At 55.6% G+C, this 18,429-nt stretch overlaps 1 protein-coding gene across 13 annotated transcripts in view; it reads left to right on the forward strand.

Moving 5' to 3' along the window:
* Positions 1 to 18,152, forward strand: part of DTNB (dystrobrevin beta) — a 181,716-nt gene extending 163,564 nt beyond the window's left edge. For 12 of the 13 annotated variants that reach the window (XM_065632399.1, XM_065632401.1, XM_065632402.1 and 9 more), the window contains 5 exons: positions 533 to 692; positions 5,841 to 5,930; positions 8,524 to 8,577; positions 13,224 to 13,259; positions 15,165 to 18,152. In XM_065632399.1, the coding sequence (XP_065488471.1) occupies positions 533 to 692; positions 5,841 to 5,930; positions 8,524 to 8,577; positions 13,224 to 13,228 (309 nt within the window). In that variant the 3' untranslated portion in view covers positions 13,229 to 13,259; positions 15,165 to 18,152. The remainder of the gene's footprint in view (positions 1 to 532; positions 693 to 5,840; positions 5,931 to 8,523; positions 8,578 to 13,223; positions 13,260 to 15,164) is intronic. The other variant, XM_065632400.1, reaches the window with a different exon arrangement.
* The last annotated feature ends 277 nt before the right edge of the window (positions 18,153 to 18,429 follow it).

The raw sequence follows: 18,429 nt of genomic DNA on the forward strand, positions 1-18,429 counted from the left end.
AGCTTTTAAAAATCACTATTTTAGTAATAAACAAAAATATATGGAATCTATAAAAATCAAGTAGAAAAGGGGATGGACCTTCAGCAGAGCCCGGGTGGCACCGCGGAGCTGTGTGCTCTCGTCACCGCCCGCGGGGAGGACGAGCAGACGCCGAGCGGTTGGCGGGTCCTTGTGGAGCCCAGGGCTGGGACAGGCACTCTGGGCTGTGCTGGGATTTATTCCAACTCGGCGTCTGGTGACACGGGCAGCTCACGGTACAGGGCTGCGGGTCAGACCCTGCGAGGACCACGTGCAGCCCGACCCGGGTGCTGCCACCGCGGCGTGACGCTGGCGCCAGCGTGCCACCACCGCGGGGCCCTCCCACGGCACCCACGTGCGTCACGTATTACTCAAATGGAGAGTTTTGGTGAAGCGTCTTTCCTTGAGCTTGTTGGGTTTTGAGGGGTTTTTTTACAGAATTATTTTTAGACGTTGACCCAAAAAAAAAAAAAAAGTTTAATGTTTGTGATGTGTGTGTCGTGTCTCCGCACAGGCGCAGGCCGCCGGCTCGGCGCACTCCTCGCCCACCCACGGCACCGGCCGCCCCTTGCCCGTGCCCGTCAGATCCACCTCGGCCGGCTCCACCCCGACCCACGGCCCGCCGGACTCGCTGCCCGGCGTCGGGGGCGACGTGCAGGACGCGTTCACACCAGGTGAGCGTGACAACGAGCAGAACCGCGGCTGGAGGCAATCCTGTGTGAACGAGGGGAGGTTCAGACTGCGTGCGTGGAAGAAATTGTTTGTGCTGAGGGTGGTGAGAGCCTGGCCCAGGTTGGCCAGAGAGGTGGTGGATGAACCATCCCTGGAGACATCCCAGGCCAGGCTGGACGGGGCTCTGAGCACCCTGAGCTGGTGCCGATGTCCCTGCCCATGGCAGGGGGGCATTGGGGGGGCTGGGGACGTCCCTCCCACCCAAACCGTCCCATGATTTGGTGATTCTATGTGCAACAGAAGCACAACTCGCCAATAATGAAATAATTACAAACTCCTTCCCTGTGCTCCAGACCAAGGAGGTCAGAGGCACGTTTTTAATCTTTACAACTCAATGAAATTATTTCTGTGGTGATGATCTTCCCTCTAGGGAAGGGATCTTCCATCCCAGAAGGTTACGTCCACAAGTAATTCAAAACTGGTCGTATTTACAAATGTGGTGGTTGAACTGTGCTATGATTTGCAAGAGGAAAAAGGCAGTTTGATGAGCAAAAGTAGGAAAGCAAGCAGCCCTCTTGGAGAGCAGAGCAGGGAAGAGAAGAGAAGACAAGACAAGACAAGACAAGAGAGGAGAGGAGAGGAGAGGAGAAGGAACAGAGGAGGGGAAGACCATAGTGAAGAAGCAGGGCAAACAGGACAATGAACTTTTTCTTGCTGCGATGGTTGGAGCTCCTTTTGCACTTTTTCTACATGTTACTCCCCTCTGCATTTGAAAAAAAAAAAAAATCACTTTCTGGCCTTAACTCATGGCTGCTGCCTGCTCCATAAGTAGACGTGAGAAGTACTGCGTGATCAGGTGGTTTCAGCTGTTTTCCTCTCTGTCCACTGTGTCCTCCGGTTCTTTGGTAAAATCGGTGTGGTTGGATCGGACGGGTAAACTGTCCATTTGTGAATAATACAGCTTCTCATGCTTCGAAGAAAATCAGGGCAGCAGTTGACATACATATTTTTATTCCCCAAATTCTGTAGGTAGTGTGAGTTTATATTCGGTTGCTGTTGCTTCTTTTAAAAAAAAAAAAAGTTTTACAGTCACGCTTTTCGAAAAAGTCCAACTTTTCCACATCAAACCCTTGTCGGCTCAAGAAGGGCTCCAGGATTCAAGCCAGCCAGATGAGACGGAATCTTCCGCAGACACCAGAGAGGGCTGGCCACCCGGCGATGGGGGAAGGCGGCGCAGACAGACGTGCCAGAAACTTGGCGAATGATTTTTACCTTCAGGGACCATCTCAGTAAGGGAGGGAAACTGGTTTCTCTGCAGCGCTGCCCACTCAGCCCCGCTCCCGGTGGGGGACGCCACCCCCAGCAGGAACAGGTGCCCACGCTCCGTGTTTCCAGGAGTGGTGCCACTCAGGTTTTCCATGCTCTTTTCTTCTCTTTTGCTCATTTTGGTCTAGAATTCTTCATCTTTAGTACTCCAAAGCATCCCGGGGCGCAGAGCTGTGAGAAAAGCAGCAGCAGGACCTGGTGTCCCTGGGTCCCTCCAGCAGACACACAGGTTGTTTCTGAACATGAGCCATGTTTCTGGAGCTGCATGTCCACTTGTAATTTGTGTTCTTCTTATTGACAAGGAAAGATGGGCAGAAGATCCCCCTGTCCCTGGGGCGCTGGCCAGGACTTCACCTGTTTGCGGGCAGAGGCAACCGACGGGCAGCGGCTCTTTCCGTGGGCCTCTTGGTGCCCCGTGGGACATCCCAGCGCGTGTTGGACACCACGGAGCTCTGGCGCCAGGGCTCCTGTGCAGCGTCCTCGGCACTAACCCCGAGCCCTCGCCTCGCCGCACGGGCCGGGTTCTTTATTTCTTTAAAAGAACGCGAGTTGTGTCATACGGAGTCACAAAGCTGGAGGTGGCGTTTTCTCATTCTGAGTAGGGAATATCATTAATATTAGTGTCAAATACTAACAGATGGATGGTCTCCTTTTCAAAACAAAGAAAACAGGAAAATAAACTTCCCAGAACTGATGATATACCTCAAAGCCCAATTAATTAATTTTAAATAACAATTTGCATTTATCAGCTGCTCATTGGATACATCCTTCTAGGAAGGTCTTCCTTGCCTGAACGAGCTGCTGCCAGCAGAAGGTGAGAGAAGCGGCTCCAGAAGGGCAGCGGGGGAGCAGGAAGGGTCCGTGAGCACTTCTAACGGGTATTTGGTGCCTGGAATCTCCAGCAAGGGCTGCAGCCCAGCAGGATCCGTGGAGGGAACGTTCTCCAGAACAGTGAGCGGGTGGGGCGGTGGGGGACGTCCATCCCAAAACGCGGAGTCCCCACAGCTCAGCCGTGAGGAGGACGCGTCTTTTTCCCATCCCAGTGATAGGAACAAGCTCCTCGTGTCTGTAAACGCTTCCAGCGCCGGCAGCAGAGCATCGCTTCCCGGAGGCAGGATGCCAAACGCCAGCGGCACGAGGCTCCATCTGCGGCTGTGGGTGGTCCGGTCGCCTCCTCTCCAGCTCCACAACTTTGCTGGTGCAGCGCGGAGCTCTCGGCTGATTCCTCCGGCAGCTGCTGCTCCTTGCCCCCGCCGCAGCTCTTTCCAGGCTGCGTGGAGCGGAACAGCAGCACGATGAGTCCTGCCAGGCGCTGGGAAAACCTGCTCGATCTGCTTCAGCATTTTCCCCTTTCCTTTTTTAATTAGGAAAGCACAAAGAGACAAAATTATCTCCTTTCTGCTGCTGGGAGTGACGAACGCGTGATTACAGTAGCACATTAACTGTCCTACTTGATTTTTTTTTCGCTTTACAGTATTGCTTTGGCATCCCAATCTGCTCTCTGTCCATCTGCTTTTTCCTTTGGAGATCCAGGCAAAGCCATGACAAAGCAAAGCTCTCTGTGCGGTTTGTAATCCTCAGCGCTGCCTTCCTCACACTCCTGGCTCGGTGGGAGCTGATGTGGTTAATCGCGGGTTCGTTCATGCCTCGGACCTGAGTGCCTGGTTCAGAAGGGGATCAGCTTCGTCAGGACCTGTTGATATTACCCGAAGTGAAAACTTGGGGGCTTTTTTCCCAGGTTTTTAACACCTGACAGCATCTCCAATGTCTGTTGCAACGTACCAGGTGTTGTATAAAATTCGTCAGGGCTGGGCTGAGGACTTGCGACCATCTTGATCATGTGGTTTCCTCGGTAGGTGATCTCTTGGCCTTCCACTTGGACAGAGGAAGAAGGCAGCGACACACTATTAGAATAAAATGCCCTGATGGTATTTGGGTTGAAATATTCAGGCACAGAGGCCATTGTCTCGTTGGAAAACTAATACTTCTTGGAAGAGAAGAAAACAGTCCCTCAGGATTGCTCAGGTGCGAAGACGATCCACTGCTGCCAACAGGAAAGTAGAAGTTCCTCTCGCAATAACCACAGTGGTGGCTTGTTCCACTACTAGAAAAATTATTGCAAGAAAAAAATGGCCAACAGGCTCTGTAACAAGTTTCCTGGAATGAACCTTCCGGAAAGGCAATCTGCACAATTAGTGCTTTTTCACATTAATCATGCAAAATCAGGCAAATTCAAGGCAAGTGGAGAACACAGGAAACAGGATAAAATTTCTATGTTTTTACATAATAAAATAATTGAATACCACCAGCCAGCTTGGGCTGGCTCCTGCACGCCCATGTCCAGACGAGCTCGTTAACATTATTCATCTGTTTCTCAGGGGAGTCAAGCTGGTATTTTCCAGCCTTTCTCTCCCAAAGGTAGCGCTGGGCAGGGTGGTGGCCGTGCCGCACGGTCACCTGCAGGCACGGGACATCGAGACACTGGCATAAAGTTGCCTCCATTGTGTAGGAGGTGCAGAGGAGTCCCCTCAGTCACAGGTCCCAGGCGTTTTGGCCAAAATCTGCATTTTTTCCCCAGGAAATGCACACCATTTGTGCATGCACAGGAGCACCGGGGCCTCGGGAGCGATGCTGGTGGGTTGGCAGCCCAGCCTGGGGGAGAAGGACGCTAGTGGGAAGCGCAACAGCCCAGCAGCAAGCTCAGACTTCGCTCAAACGGCGCTGAAATCCACGGGTGCAACGCGGGAGCTCTGAAGGCTCCATGGCCGAGGACGGAGCAAAAGCTGGTGCCGCGTTTGGGAGACGAATGCAGCACATCTGGGATGGGAGAGGCGCCTGATTTCAAACCCAAGGAAACGTGTCGTGTCCAGTTGTCGCTGCTGCAGCTCAGTGCAGCTGCAGAACGTCCCCTCACATGTCCCTGCGAGGCCACACGTGTCATCTGCATGGCCCGGCTGGAGCAGACACAGGACGGGATCCCCACACGGGATCCCAGGGCGCGGGCTGACCCTCGGCGTCGAAGCCGCGCTCCCGGGGCTGTGCCGGTGCCCGCGTGGGACGGCAGCCGCCTAAAGCCATTTCTGTGCAGGACGGGGACAGCTGAGGTGGGGACACGGGACACTGCAGGGACCTGCTCCCGGCAGAGCTCCCACTCAGGGCCAACGGCTCCGCAACCTGAGACACTGCGGCACCAGAGCACGCGGGGGGAAACGTGGCCCCCGGCACCAAACCTCCAGATCAAAGCAGAACAGCGCAGAGGTGCCGGAGGGAAGGGGCTCGGCAAGGCCCTCGAGCAGAGGACGGCACCGGCCGGGTGTCCGGACTGGACCTGGGTGGGTTGGTGTCACTGCAGGTGACAGCAAAGAGCTGCTCCCCCAGCGGTGCCCGCACCGAGGAGGAGGATTCTTCCTCCAGCACGCAGAAGACAAGAGTTCAGTTATCGCTCGTTCCCCTCCAGCCTCAGCGATAGCGATTGCCGCAGAGAAGCCGGCAGCGATGACAACCCTGCACGAAGCAGGAGATGGATGAGCCACGCCAGGACCAGCACCCGGTGACACCGGTCTGGGGAAGCAGCGTCTGCCCTACGAGCGATGTCCTCGTCAGGGCGCAGAGCTGCATGATCGCCAATTAGCAGGGCAGACGACCAGGCAGCCAAGCAGCAGCGGGCTGCTCCAGAGCAGATCACCGCCTCTCGCCAAGCCGAGCTGCTCTGATGGGGCGGCCGAGCTCTGTCCCGACAGGGGCTCCGGGGGGGACGTGGGGCTCAGCGTCGCGTGCGGGAGGTTGGGCACGGTGCGATCCCGGCTGTGTGTGCTCTGCTGCAGGTACGAGGAGGAACCTCCGCAACGACCTGCTGGTAGCGGCCGATTCCATCACCAACACCATGTCGTCGCTGGTGAAGGAGCTTCACTCAGGTAGGAGTTAATTTAGCAGCACGTATGCGCAGCAGAAAAAGGGGAGCTCGAAGCCACAAGCTGGAGATTTGTCTTCAGATTTATTGTTTATAAAACCTCTTTAAAGCGTAATGCCAGATTATGTGTTCATTTTTTCAGTGGTAAAATGAAAAATCATTTTTATAGCTGACATCCTGGAGAACTCCAAATGCCTTCTGAACAGGCTGGCCATTGATTTTCTCACTGATCGCTGAGGCGACGCTCCGCGGACACAAACCTGGCTGGTGCCGCTCCGTGCCGGGGACACCGCGCCGAGCAGCGCGCCCTGCGGCCACTCGTGTGTCCCCTCCCAGCCCCACGTGTGGCAGCCAGAGCTCCCTAACACCAGAAGCCACATTTGTGAGTGTCCCCAGACTATTGATTAGTGACAGCGGTGCCTGAGCAGCAGGTGAGACTCCTCTGCAGTGAATCTCCCTTAGATGCCGTAATCGCAAATATTTAGTAAATACACGCGAGGCCAGTTTCAACACAGGATTAAACAGCGCTGCGGAAAAACAGATAATGATTCCCTCTGTGGTTTTTGCTGTGCCAGTGGAGGTGAACGCCCCGATGGGACTGGAGCAGCTCTGCTGTGCTCCAGGGACGTGTCCTGTGGCTCTGGAGCCTCATCAGTGCTGGTGTGTACGATCGTTTAGGATTCCAGCAGGTTGTTTGTGTGTTGCCTTCTCTCCTAGGAAAGAAGTAAAGCGTTCTGCTTTCAGACTGAGGCTCATGGCTTCTGTTTCGTGCCACCCCCAGCCCCTTGCTCTATCTGGTCGTTGCATCACATAATCCCCCCAATAAACTTACCAAGCTCTGGATTAAAACCGGTTCAGCTCTTTGTTCCCGCTGCCCTCAACAGAGAAGTCACAGTTATAAACCGGGTTGATATTTTACTGCTAAGCAGTAAATTCTCTGAGTCTAAACCCTGTGCCGTGGCTGCAGAGGCGGCTGTGAGTTAATAAAGCCTTTCATGTACGACAGCAGCATCGCGGTGCCATTGCGGCGAAGGGCCCGGTGTTGCTTCCGTAAATCACCGTGCTCGGGACGCACAGCTCGCTTCTCTCTGGGCTGGAACCCACGAGCAAACCTCTGCCCAAAGCAGATGCCTGCAGTCATGGATTTTTTGCTTTCAGCGGAAGAGCATGGAATTAATTGCAGTCTCCTACTTGAGGATATGCAGCTACTAAAAAAGGCTCCCTTGAAAGTATCTGAAATCATTTCGTTTGTGTACATTAGGAAAAGCATGAGTTATCCTCAGCTGATGAGAGTCGGTGGGATTGAACGCACATTGTCCCGGAGGTAACTGTGAGAACAGACACCTCCTCCAGCCCCAGGCTCCCCGATTTAGCTGCAGGCATTGTGCCGGAGCGCTGGTGAGACAGCGCGTGCGGCGCCCACGCCGAGCTGCCGCTCCTGCCTCTGCACCAGCTCAGAGCACGGGTTCCTGGGGAAGGAAACACCGCTCGGGGTTACCCCCTCCTGGAGGGGCCTCCCGAGGTGCTCCGACTGTCCCCCGGCTGTCCCCTCCTGTGCTGTGCTGTGGATGCTCCCGGTGCTGCCCCCGGAGCGCTGGTACCGGTTTTACTCCAGCTGAGCTCAAAAGCACGGAGGGTGCTGGTCCCAGGGATGGGTGCGATGCTGCTGGGGCCGACTCAGCCCTGCAGAGCAGGTTCAGGACCTGACGCAGCTGCCGAGCTCCAGGTCACGTCCCTTGTTAAAACGGCGTTTGGTTTGGCCAGTGATCTCTGCCCTCGCGTTAAGGACGCGTCGGTGGCTGTCACCGGGTGGGCAGGGGTTGTGTGACTCCCGGGTGTCAGAGCAACAAAGAGAGCAAGTGTTTATAGATCCCTTTTGATCAGATAATTCAAAGTGCTTCAGGTTTTCAAATGGTGCCTTTTATTGCAGGTTTTCTCCTTCTCTTTGCTCCCCCAGCGTGTGAGGTGGGCAGGGGTGATATCACGGCTCGTGATGACTGTTACCTGTTTACACAGGGCTCACCAAAATGTTGTGCAGAGAGATATGAGCCACGATCTGCAGAAGAATGTGACCTTCTGCTCCCACTCTCTGCTGTGTGAATATGAGCCTGGCCATAAACTCCCTTCGGCTTAACCAGAGTTAAATATAATGACCCACCAGCTCTCGTCTGTCACCAGCTGGGTGGCTTTGCCCACTGCTGTCACTGAACACCTTGCGTGGGCAAAGCCTCCAACACCAGGAGGGACCCTCCGAGGGCCTCACCTCCCCATAAACCATTTTCGGTTTTCTTCCTTAGTTTGAGCTCAGCATAAAAGCCGTGACCTCCTGCCCACCTGTCTTCCAGCCCACACTCCACAACTTCTAATCATCCGATCAGGATGGAGTGTGGACTGTTCTTCCACCGTGCCGTGGGAAGGATGTTGGTGCGTCCATCCGGGTTCTCCTTGGGATCCCGAACTCCCATCCTCCTTCCCCTCCAATGTCAGCTGTGCCTGGAAAGCCAGTTCTTCCTCACCCCAGAAAGATTCTCCAAGCGTCTGTTCTCTCACCTACTTGTCTCATGTGCACTTTTTTCTTTTTTTCTTTTGTTTTGAAGCAGAGGAAGAAGACGAAGAAGAAACAGAAAAAATGCAGAATGGAAAGGACCAAGGTAAGGGGATGTAGCTGTAGATGAGCTATAGGGCGTGTTCTGACTTGCTGCTCTGCAGGAGCTCGCTTTCCCAGCTCCATTTCATAGAATCATAGAATCACAGAATCATTTTGGTTGGAAAAGCCCCTCAAGATCATGGAGTCCAACTGTTCCCCACCCCTGGCACTGCCCCGTGTCCTGAGAACCTCATGTCCATCTGTCCAACCCTTCCAGGGATGGTGACTCCAGCACTGCCCTGGGCAGCCTGTTCCAATGCCCCACAGCCCTTTTCATGAAGAACATCCACCATGGCTTGAGCTGACATCGTGGCCGGGCTTTCTCCAGCCTGTGTGTTCAGCTTTTAGGACTGTTTTTCCTTCAGCAGAGGTCATGCCCAGATCTTTGCAACGCGTAAGCGAGGGGGAGTTGCTTTGAGTGCTGCAAGAAATCCAGTTCAGATGAATATGTCAGAAAAGAAACCAAAGCCTGGGCTGGTTCCCTGTGAAGTTCTGAGCGGTGGGACCATCATCTGCGGAACCGCTGCCTCCCGCGACCTTGGCTGGACAAGCGTTGGGAGCGACTCGGCTGAGCGATCCTGCGCGGGCAGTGCCCTGGCCCGAGCGGGGTTTCACGGGGGATCCCTTTCAGCTCCCCGGCTGCAGACCTGGCCGCCAATCCTCCCCAGATCACGTCTTCCTTTGGTGGCCCCACAACACGTGCGAGCAGAGCTGTTTGGGGCTGGGAGCCACCAGCACAGGCGTGGGACGTGCGCGTTGGGGTCTGCAGGGATCGGCTCCTCCTGCCGGCACCAAAGCCTCTCCCGGACCTCGCTCAGGGCTCTCGGCTTTTGCTTCCTCTGCTTTAAACCGAAGCGTGAGAAGTGGAATTGGACAGGTTTGAGTCAGCCCAAGCGTTTGCCTCACTTGAGCCAAAACTAATTTCAGCATCAACAAACTGGAACTTTTTATCCTTTTCTTGTTACACGCGCATTTTCCTCCTGGCGAAGCCGCAGTGGCGGGGCTCACGTTTCTCACCAGAAGAGCTTGTTTTCCTGAGTTTTCCTGTCCAGCGAGTTCCACAAAGCCTTTGGGTGTTTGGAAAGGTTTCCTGATGGTTTGTCCATCAGTATTACACATTATAAGTTTGTATGGAGAAGTGCATCAGTATTAGACATTTTAAGTTTGTAGGATGAAGTGCAATGAGTTTGATTTTAGCTGAAACAGGAGTTTTCAAAGCAGAATCGTATTGGCTCTGAATCACAGGGCTCACTTTGCCCCAGAACATTCTTCTTCAGTTAAATATTTTAGATGCTTAGCAGATGCCCCTTCTGCTTTTTGCCAAATGTGCATTGTGTCTTGCGTGGGAAACAGGGAAAGGGGGATTTTGAAGAGTTGAAATATGATGTATGGCAGTGGAGACGTAGTAAGACAAATCCAGCTCTGTTACTCATTGCAGCAGCATTGGAGTCTGGGGGGGGGCATGGAGACGTGTAACCAAAAGCAGAACTTGGTCCAAAAGCCTTTGTGTGGAATGTAAATATTATCTCTGCCGGAGAGTAAGTGATTCCTTAATGCCACAGAGTTAGTCAGATAAAACTCCGGCAGAAAAATCAAGGAATGGTCAATATATAAACTGAGTCCTCCTGCAGAGACCAGCGCACACGTGTGATAGGGCTCTGGGCTTTCTGTGGCCGCGTCCAGGGCAGGTGTCACCAAAGCGTCCGTGCTCAGCCCCGTGTCACCTACAGGGACCCGTGTCCGGGACACTGCGGGCGCTGGGGTCCCCACGCCGGTCCGGCCTCTGCACGGTGACTCCATCCCCGTCCCAGCAGAGCTCTCCCGTTCCCTCCTCCCATCCTCAGTGCACAAGAACAAAAATCACCTGCAGCTCGTGTGTCCCCAACTTCTGTACCGGCATGGACAAGGAGACGCTGGTCCTCACGGGGACATGGCTGCCACGTGTTTCCTAGGGACAGCATCGCCCTTGGGCTTCTCCGTGACTTTCCTCACAAACTTGTTTCATATTTCTCCTAATTAATCAACCTCAGAACTCGCTTCTCCGCTGGAGGTCCCTTCAACCCAAACCATCCTGTGATTCCATGATACAGCAGGGGTGTGACATGGCTCTAGCACGATGAAATGATTCGTGAAGACTCCAGGTTGGCTGCGTCGTTTTTGGCTGGGATTACAAACCAAGCAGCATCTCCAGAGAAGATGCCTACACGGGTTTGCAGGCCACAGAAGAAGCCCGGTCAGGAGCTGGCAAAGCCACCTCCATCCAGTTGCGTTCGACATCACCCCAGGGCGTTCAGCCAGCCTCGGTGCTCTTTGTGGTCACCCTTCGTGGCACCTGCTGTGACGTGTCCGTCCATTGCACGGGCGTTACTGCCGGTGGGACACCCCCTCGGCAAGGGCTGTCCCACCATCCCTGCGGGCCGCGGTCCTGCTGCCCCTCTCCCAGACATCGTGCTGCTGGTGGTGACCAGGAGCTGAACCCGTGGGGATGTCACCTGAAATGAGACTCTACGTGTATTAGCTGTTTGGATTTTGTAACCCCCAAACCACTAGAGAAGGGACTGAAGAGCTGTGATCCACTGTGTCAAATGGCTGGAAGGAAGCACTTAGTTTGCAGCCCCATCAAATCTGTTCGGCCAAAAAGAACCAATTTGAAATACTGATGATGATGAAACCTGGAGTCCGTAGAGCCATCTGCCTCAAGGAACACAGTATCACAGAACGTCAGGGATTGGAAGGGACCTCGAAAGCTCCTCCAGCCCAATCCCCCGCCGGAGCAGGAACACCCAGATGAGGTTACACAGGAAGGTGTCCAGGCGGGTTGGAATGTCTGCAGAGAAGGAGACTCCACAACCTCCCTGGGCAGCCTGGGCCAGGCTCTGGCACCCTCACTGGGAAGAAGTTTCTTCTCATATTGAAGTGGAACCTCCTGTGTTCCAGTTTGCACCCACTACCCCTTGTCCCATCACTGGTTGTCACCCAGAAGAGCCTGGCTCCATCCTCCTGACACTCCCCCTTTCCATATTGATCCCCATGAATGAGGTCACCCCTCAGTCTCCTCTTCTCCAGCTCAGAGCCCCAGCTCCTCAGCCTTTCCTCACCCGGGAGATGCTCCACTCCCTCCAGCATCTTCGTGGCTGCGCTGGACTCTCTCCAGCAGTTCCCTGTCCTGCTGGAACTGAGTGGCCCAGAACTGGACACAATATTCCAGATGAGGTCTCACCAGGGCAGAGCAGAGGGGCAGGAGAACCTCTCTGACCTACTGACCACCCCCTTCTAATCCCCCCCAGGTCCCATTGCCCTTCCTGGCCACAGGGGCCCAGTGCTGGCTCATGGTCACCCTGCTGTCCCCAGGACCCCCAGCTCCCTTTCCCCTACACTGCTCTCCAACAGCTCGTTCCCCAGCTCATACTGGAACAGCTGTGATGAGTTCCTGGAGGACAGAGCAGAGTCCGTCCTCAGCAGTTTTGCAGATGAGCCCAACCGGGAGGAGCGGCTGGTACGGCAGAGGGTCACACTGGGGACCTGGACAGGCTGGAGAGATGAGAACCTCATGGGAAAACCGAGGGGCGACGGGTACAAGTTACTGCTGGGAAGATTCCAATTGGACTCAAGAGAGAAATTTTTCCCAATGAGAAGGATCAGCCATTGGAACAATCTCCCCAGGGAAGTGGTGGGTTCCCCAACACTGGACACGTTGAAGATTCAGCTGGACAGGGCGCTGGGTCAGCTTGGCTGGACCAGGGAAAAGTTGGACCAGATGATCTGTGGGATCCCTTCCAGCCTGGTGTTCTGTGATTCTGTGGTTGATTTGTGCAGTTCAACAAGAAGTGCAAAGTCCTGGGAACAGCCCCGGGCACCGGGACATGCGGGAGGGGACCCACACGTAGAGCAGCTTTGCAGGGAAGAACCTCAACGTCCTGGTGGACACCAGGGTGACCGTGAGGCAGCAGCAGGTCCTTGGGCACAGCAGGGAAATGGTGCCCTGGGCTGCGCCGGGCAAAGCATCGCCAGGGCAGGGAGGGGGTGGTCCTGCCCTCTGCTCGGTGTTGGGCTCCCCAGTACGAGAGGGACATGGACAGACTGGAGAGGGCTCAGCGAGGAGCCATGGTGATGATGGACGCCTTGAGGCATCTGCACCCTGAGGAGAGGCTGGGAAAACAATGTGTGTAAATACCTGATGGAAAAGAGTAAAGGAAACTGAGCCAGAATCTTCTCAGTGGTGCCTGGTGAAAAGACAAGAGGCCATGGGCACACATGAAATACAGGAAATTCTGTTTAAACATAAAAAATACTTCTTTACCATAGCAGTGGTCAAGCAGCAGCACAGGTTGGATGTTGTGGGGTTTGCATCCTTGGAGATACCCAGAACCTGACGGGACCGCGTTCCGAGCAGCCTGACCCTGCCTGCGGGGCTGGACGGGGCGATGTCCAGCGGTGCTGGGCTGCTGGGGTTCGGGAGGATCGGGAGCACTTTTCTGTTTACCCGCCCTGTGTTTCCGAGGACTTGCCATGTATCCCCGTGCTGCAGAGCTGTCACAGTCCTGAGCAGCGTTACCCATGGGGCAATAAGGGATGGGGAGGGCAGAAGTTTCATTTTACAGGAAAAAATATTGCCCACGTCCTAACAGTGCGTCTCGCCCTGTGTTGCAGGTTAGATGGGCGGCCGCCAGCTGCACAGCAATTCAGGTAAGCACAGGTGTATGTTTGATTCCCATCTCTGCAGGCACTGGTGCAATGCAATGTGCCGAGCCCCTGGTCGCCTCCTGCCCTTGTCCTTTAGCTCCTCTTTCTGCACGAGGTGAGGGATGTTCCCCGCCTGCCCATCGCCCCACAGCCCTTCAAAAGCACGTGAGGTTTTTCTTGCGAAGACCCAATTGTGTTCCTGCTGCAGACAGCAGGAAAACACCATTAACTTCAGCGAGAACAGAATTATCTCCTATTTTATTAGTATTACTTCCACACTGAGAGGCCTCAGCCAGGAAATAGGACCCTATTGCACTGAACACTGTCCAGATGTACTAAAAATATGATCTCTGCCCTCAAAAAGCCAGCACTTTAAGTTACAATAAGGCACAACAGATGGGCAGACAAACAGGTGGTGGGAGAGCAGCTATAGTGGTAAGGGAGGAGGCCTGAGCCCCTGGTGACAATACCTGAGCCCCTGGTGACAATGCCTCTGAAGAACCTGAATAAGATCCTTATCTCCCCACCTGAAAAGCCCGCGGTAGGCGCTGGTCGGGTTCCCACACTCCCCAGACCCTCGCTGGGGATTTGCCGTGGCCACAAACCCATCATCCACCATTCCCGGAGGGTTCTCCTGGCACAAAACCATCCTGTGGACACACGTGTCATCAGCCAGAAAGGGATGGGGACCAGCGCAGGGTCACCTCCTCTCTAGGACCTTCCCACCGTAGGTTGGTCAGTTGTAGAAACCAGACAGGAGAAAAGTCTTTGATCTTTAACTTACCAGACCCAGCCCACAGAGATACTGGGCCAGACGAATTAGTCGTGATGGATCTGAAACACAATTTTGCATGATAAAACCACCACCGTGGTCCTCTAGAGGTAGTTTGCAAAGGAGAAAAAAAAAGGGATTTTCCCCTTTCTGCCTCCCTGCCATTCTACGGCTGGATAGAGATAACCCGAAAGTGACTTGAGAGTTTTTCTGATGATAGTTTTTACATTAGAAATTCAAGTCCTGCCTCATCTGGGAAACAATCTGGTAACTCAAGGAGGAGTGAAATTACAGCATTAGAGAGGAAGCCAGCAGAGGAGAGCTGTTTATACTGCCCGTGTGTGGCTTTTTCTGAAGGTCCCTTTAACTCGAATGGCTTTGGAGAAGAGGGTGGCTCTGTCCCCGCTCACCGCGAGCCCCCAGTCTGGAGGTGACAAGCCCAGCGGTGCCTCCAGCGCCACCAAAGCCCGGTCCTGATGAGCGCTAAACTACAGACAACTGAAAGTATAAGAGAGAAAAACTACTTTGGGGTTTCTCTGTCCTCTGGAAAGAATGAAAAAAAAGACACATCAGTGAAAGGAAAAAAAAATCCTTTAAACTGCCATGGTTCTTCTAGTTCCTCACGTTCCCGTTTGCGGTGCCGGGAGCTGTGATGGGGCCTCCTGGGCCTGGCTGGCGGTGGCGCCGGCCAAGCCGCACCGGTGGCTCCAGTTGCCCACAGATGACGGAGGGACCGGGATGGGCAGCGTCCTCAGGGCATTTCTGTCACCAGACTTGGGCTGTTCTGGGCCACCGACCCCACCTTGGCTTCCCAAGTCGATGTGTCGGCTCACGGGCCCTCGCTCGCAGGGCCTGGGGACCCATGTGCCCCGTGTCCTGGTGTCACTCCCCAGGATCTGGGGTTCCCTCTGTCCCCCGGGTGGTCTGGTGAGGAGCTCTGGGCTCAGCAGGACGCTCGATGGTCACGGGGGATCCTGCACGTTTGGCCCACCCGCACCGTGCCCCAAGCAGAGGGCTCAGGAGGTGCCAGGAGAGGAGCTCGTCCCCCGTGGCCGCGCAGGAGCTGGTCGCAGACCCGCGCAGGGGCCGGGGTTTGGCTCTCCGCGGCGCTGACCGCGCGTGTTTCGGTGACGCAGGCACGGAGGGTCGCGCTGGCGCCCGAGACGTCTCCCCGGCCTTTGGAAGAGGCACGTTTCAGCTGATCCATCCACCATCGTGCGCCTGTGACCAACCTCAACCACCTGCTGACCGGAGCGGGCGTCCCCGCGGGCACCGGCCTCTCCGGTCACTGCATGCTCGAGTGTCCTCCTGCCGTCACCAACGACGACCAGACAATGCCCCGTCAAACGCAGACATCTGTGGAGGTTTAAGGAAAAAAAAACCAAAACACAAAAGGAAAGCTAATGCTCCCTGCTCCTGCTGAGGTACTGATCTGTTTTGATCGCCTCCCAAGCGGTGTCATCGTCGCGTCACACGCTGGTTCTTTCTTCTCGCCCCTCGGTGTGCATGAGAAAACGGGTGTCGAGCCTCCCGGGTGCCCTTGCCGGGGACGTGAAGGGGGTTCTGCCTCCAAAAAACCCACCGTCTCACAACACCACACTGTCCATCGGTGTCCGGCTGCCGCCGTGCGCGGTGTCGCTGTCACCCTGGCGGGGCCGGAGGGACGCACGGCCGGCAGAGCAGCACCGGCCATGGGCCACCAGCCACCGCCCTCCAGCGTTCCTGGCTCTGCTGCTCTTCCGACTGTTAAAAAATGTCCCTTTACAAGCAGGGAATTCAGGGACAACCGCTCCTAGGCCGAGATTAGCATCTCTGTGTTCATTTTCAGGAGTCAAGTTCGGTTTTGTTCAAAACTGAGAGAAATAACCCGGTTGTGCAGTGAGGCTGGCAGCTCACCACTGAGCCGTGCTGGGCTTCGCTTCCACAGCTGCTTAGAAAACACGGTAATCACTTCCAATCAGTGGTGACTTCTTTTTTCCTTGGTGTTTAGGAATGTTATTTTTAGTGGAAGGAGCTGAGTGCCCTAATGCATCTATAAATATTTATCAGGGGTGATGAATGGGAAGGAGTGATAAACCCTGAAACCAGCCCTCGGCTTCTCATCCTGCCGGAGCTGATACCGCGGCGCTGGGCAGCGAGCGCTGGTCGGGCACCCACAGCCCTTGGGGAGAGAAAATAAACAGCCATGCTGGCCACAGCTTTAGCTGGATATAAATATTGTGAATGAGCTGTCAAGAAGGACAGGAAGGTGATGATAACCTGCAAACCGTGCGCTCGCGGATCGGGAGGGTTTTGCGGTCGTCCCCGTGCGCTTGCAGCTGAACGGGCACCAGCAGCAGCTTTGGCTGCGGCTGCGGACGGGTTTGAGCACTGGAAATAGGGATGGGAGACCCCAGCAGCGTGTGGGACGGGGGCTGAAGTTGTCACCTCCTTCGAGGTGCCGGGGCTCAGAATGCGGCGCAGGAGGGGATGGAGGGGATGAGCACACGTGTCCCGTAGCCGTCGGGGAAGCAGGTTGCGCACAAGCCTGGATCACAGCGGAGCGTCACGTTTGCTGCTTTTTTCCTGTTATTACTCACTCTGCAACTTTCCCTTCTCGCTTTCGCTGCCACCGTGGCCGGGAGGCAAAGCCTCGGCCGCTGGCATCTGTGCCAGCCCGCGGCCCGGCCGCAGCCAGAGGAGGTGCAGGTGGCACCGCCGGGACCGGCCACCACCGGCCACCACCCCGCGGCTGGCCAGGCACTCGAGGGGACACGATGGGGACAGTGCCCCTGCCAGGGGCTTGCAGCCGGTCACAGGGATAGTGACAGCCGGGGGAGCAGGGACATCTGGGCTCGGTTCAGAAAACCTGGTGGGATCAACAGGGTTTTGTACAGACGCAGCCGGGATATCGTCGATATGTGTTAAATCACAGAAGTATAGAACGCCCTGGGTTGGAAGGGACCCACGAGGGTCATCGAGTCCAACTCCTGTCCCAGCACAGGACGACCCGACCCTGCGTCCCGCAGCTCTGCGTTCTCTCACCCGCGGTGCCCTTTGTTTTAGCCAGAAAAGCGTTTTACCAGATGTTTTCTATGGTTGCAAGGCTGGGGCTGTGGGTGGGTGCTGGCTGCTGCCGGGAGGACGGTGTTTGCGCAGCAGGTCACCGCCGCAGCGGGGAACCTCTGTGTCCCCCCAATCCACAGGGTCCTGGCAAGGCCGCGGTGCTGCCGGCACAGCTCCGGTAACCCGCACCCTGCCGCGCACGGTGATGCAGGGTGCCCACAACCATTCTGCACCCCAGTGACACCAGGCACCTCCTCCGGTGACAGACTGGGACAGTGTGGAGGGGACAAACCACCCGGCACCCCAGCTTGCTTATGGCTGACCTGAAACCTGTGTATGAACTAGTGTTTGCCTTCAGAATAATCGCCTTAACCCCGCCGGGAGGAACAGTTCAGGCCAAGCCTTAATACCTGTCCCCAGGCTGTGTCCTGTGTCACCGCAGCCCGGCACGGGTGCGGGTCCCCGAGGCTGGTGGCACCGTGGCACCGGGACCGGGCTCACCCCTGCCCGGGGTGCAGCATACCAAAGTCTGCCAGTAGAAAACAAATAACCACAGATGTGCTTCTTTCCTTTCCAATTTGAGGGTTTATTTTATGCAACTGGATGGTCATTTTTTGTCAGGAGCCCGTAATGGGAGTCACCAGCAAAAAGCAGGGCCGAGCCCGGATCCAGAGCACGGCAGGACAGGCAGCACCCTGCAGATTCAAATTTGCAATGGAACTTTGCAATTCCCGCAACGCCTGAACAAAAAACAAAATTCCACCTGGAGATGTGACAGAGCCCTGTCCTTGCATTGGCATCCTCAGCCGGTGCCCCGGTGCCGGGGTTCGTGCCAGGAGAGGGAACCCCAGTTTTCCCGGGGTAGGACCACAGCCAGGTGCCCGTGGCAGCAGACGGACCCCCAGGGCGTTGGGGGCCACACCGAGCTGCGGTTCCCAATTCCTGGCACTGCCGGAGCGTGCGGGAGCATCCCTGGGAGCAGCGGGCAAACGGGGCTGGACGTGTGGGGAGCGTCTAACAGAACCCTACGAACTGGAAGCCATGTTCTGTCACCTGCCAAATATTTAATAAATTCATCTCATCCCTAAGGGGTGTCTTGTCCCTTCACTGCATGAAAAAAAAGCAGAGAGGTTTGCGTGAAAAAAGCTAAAAAGAAAAATGTTTTTAGGAGGATACGAGCGCTCCAAAGCAGTGCGCAGCGTGAGAGCAGCTGTGGCGCTTCGCCGCGGTTGTTCACAGCGGCAGAGCTGGCAGATTACCCGCATTGGTCATGGCCGCGGGTCACTGCGAGCAGACAGAGCCGCCTGTGTTGGGGGCCGCGGCGCCTGCCACATCTGTGCCATCGGCTCGGCGCCG

The sequence above is a fragment of the Caloenas nicobarica genome, chromosome 3 (assembly GCF_036013445.1).
Source record: "Caloenas nicobarica isolate bCalNic1 chromosome 3, bCalNic1.hap1, whole genome shotgun sequence".
Classification (NCBI taxonomy): Eukaryota; Metazoa; Chordata; class Aves; order Columbiformes; family Columbidae; genus Caloenas; species Caloenas nicobarica.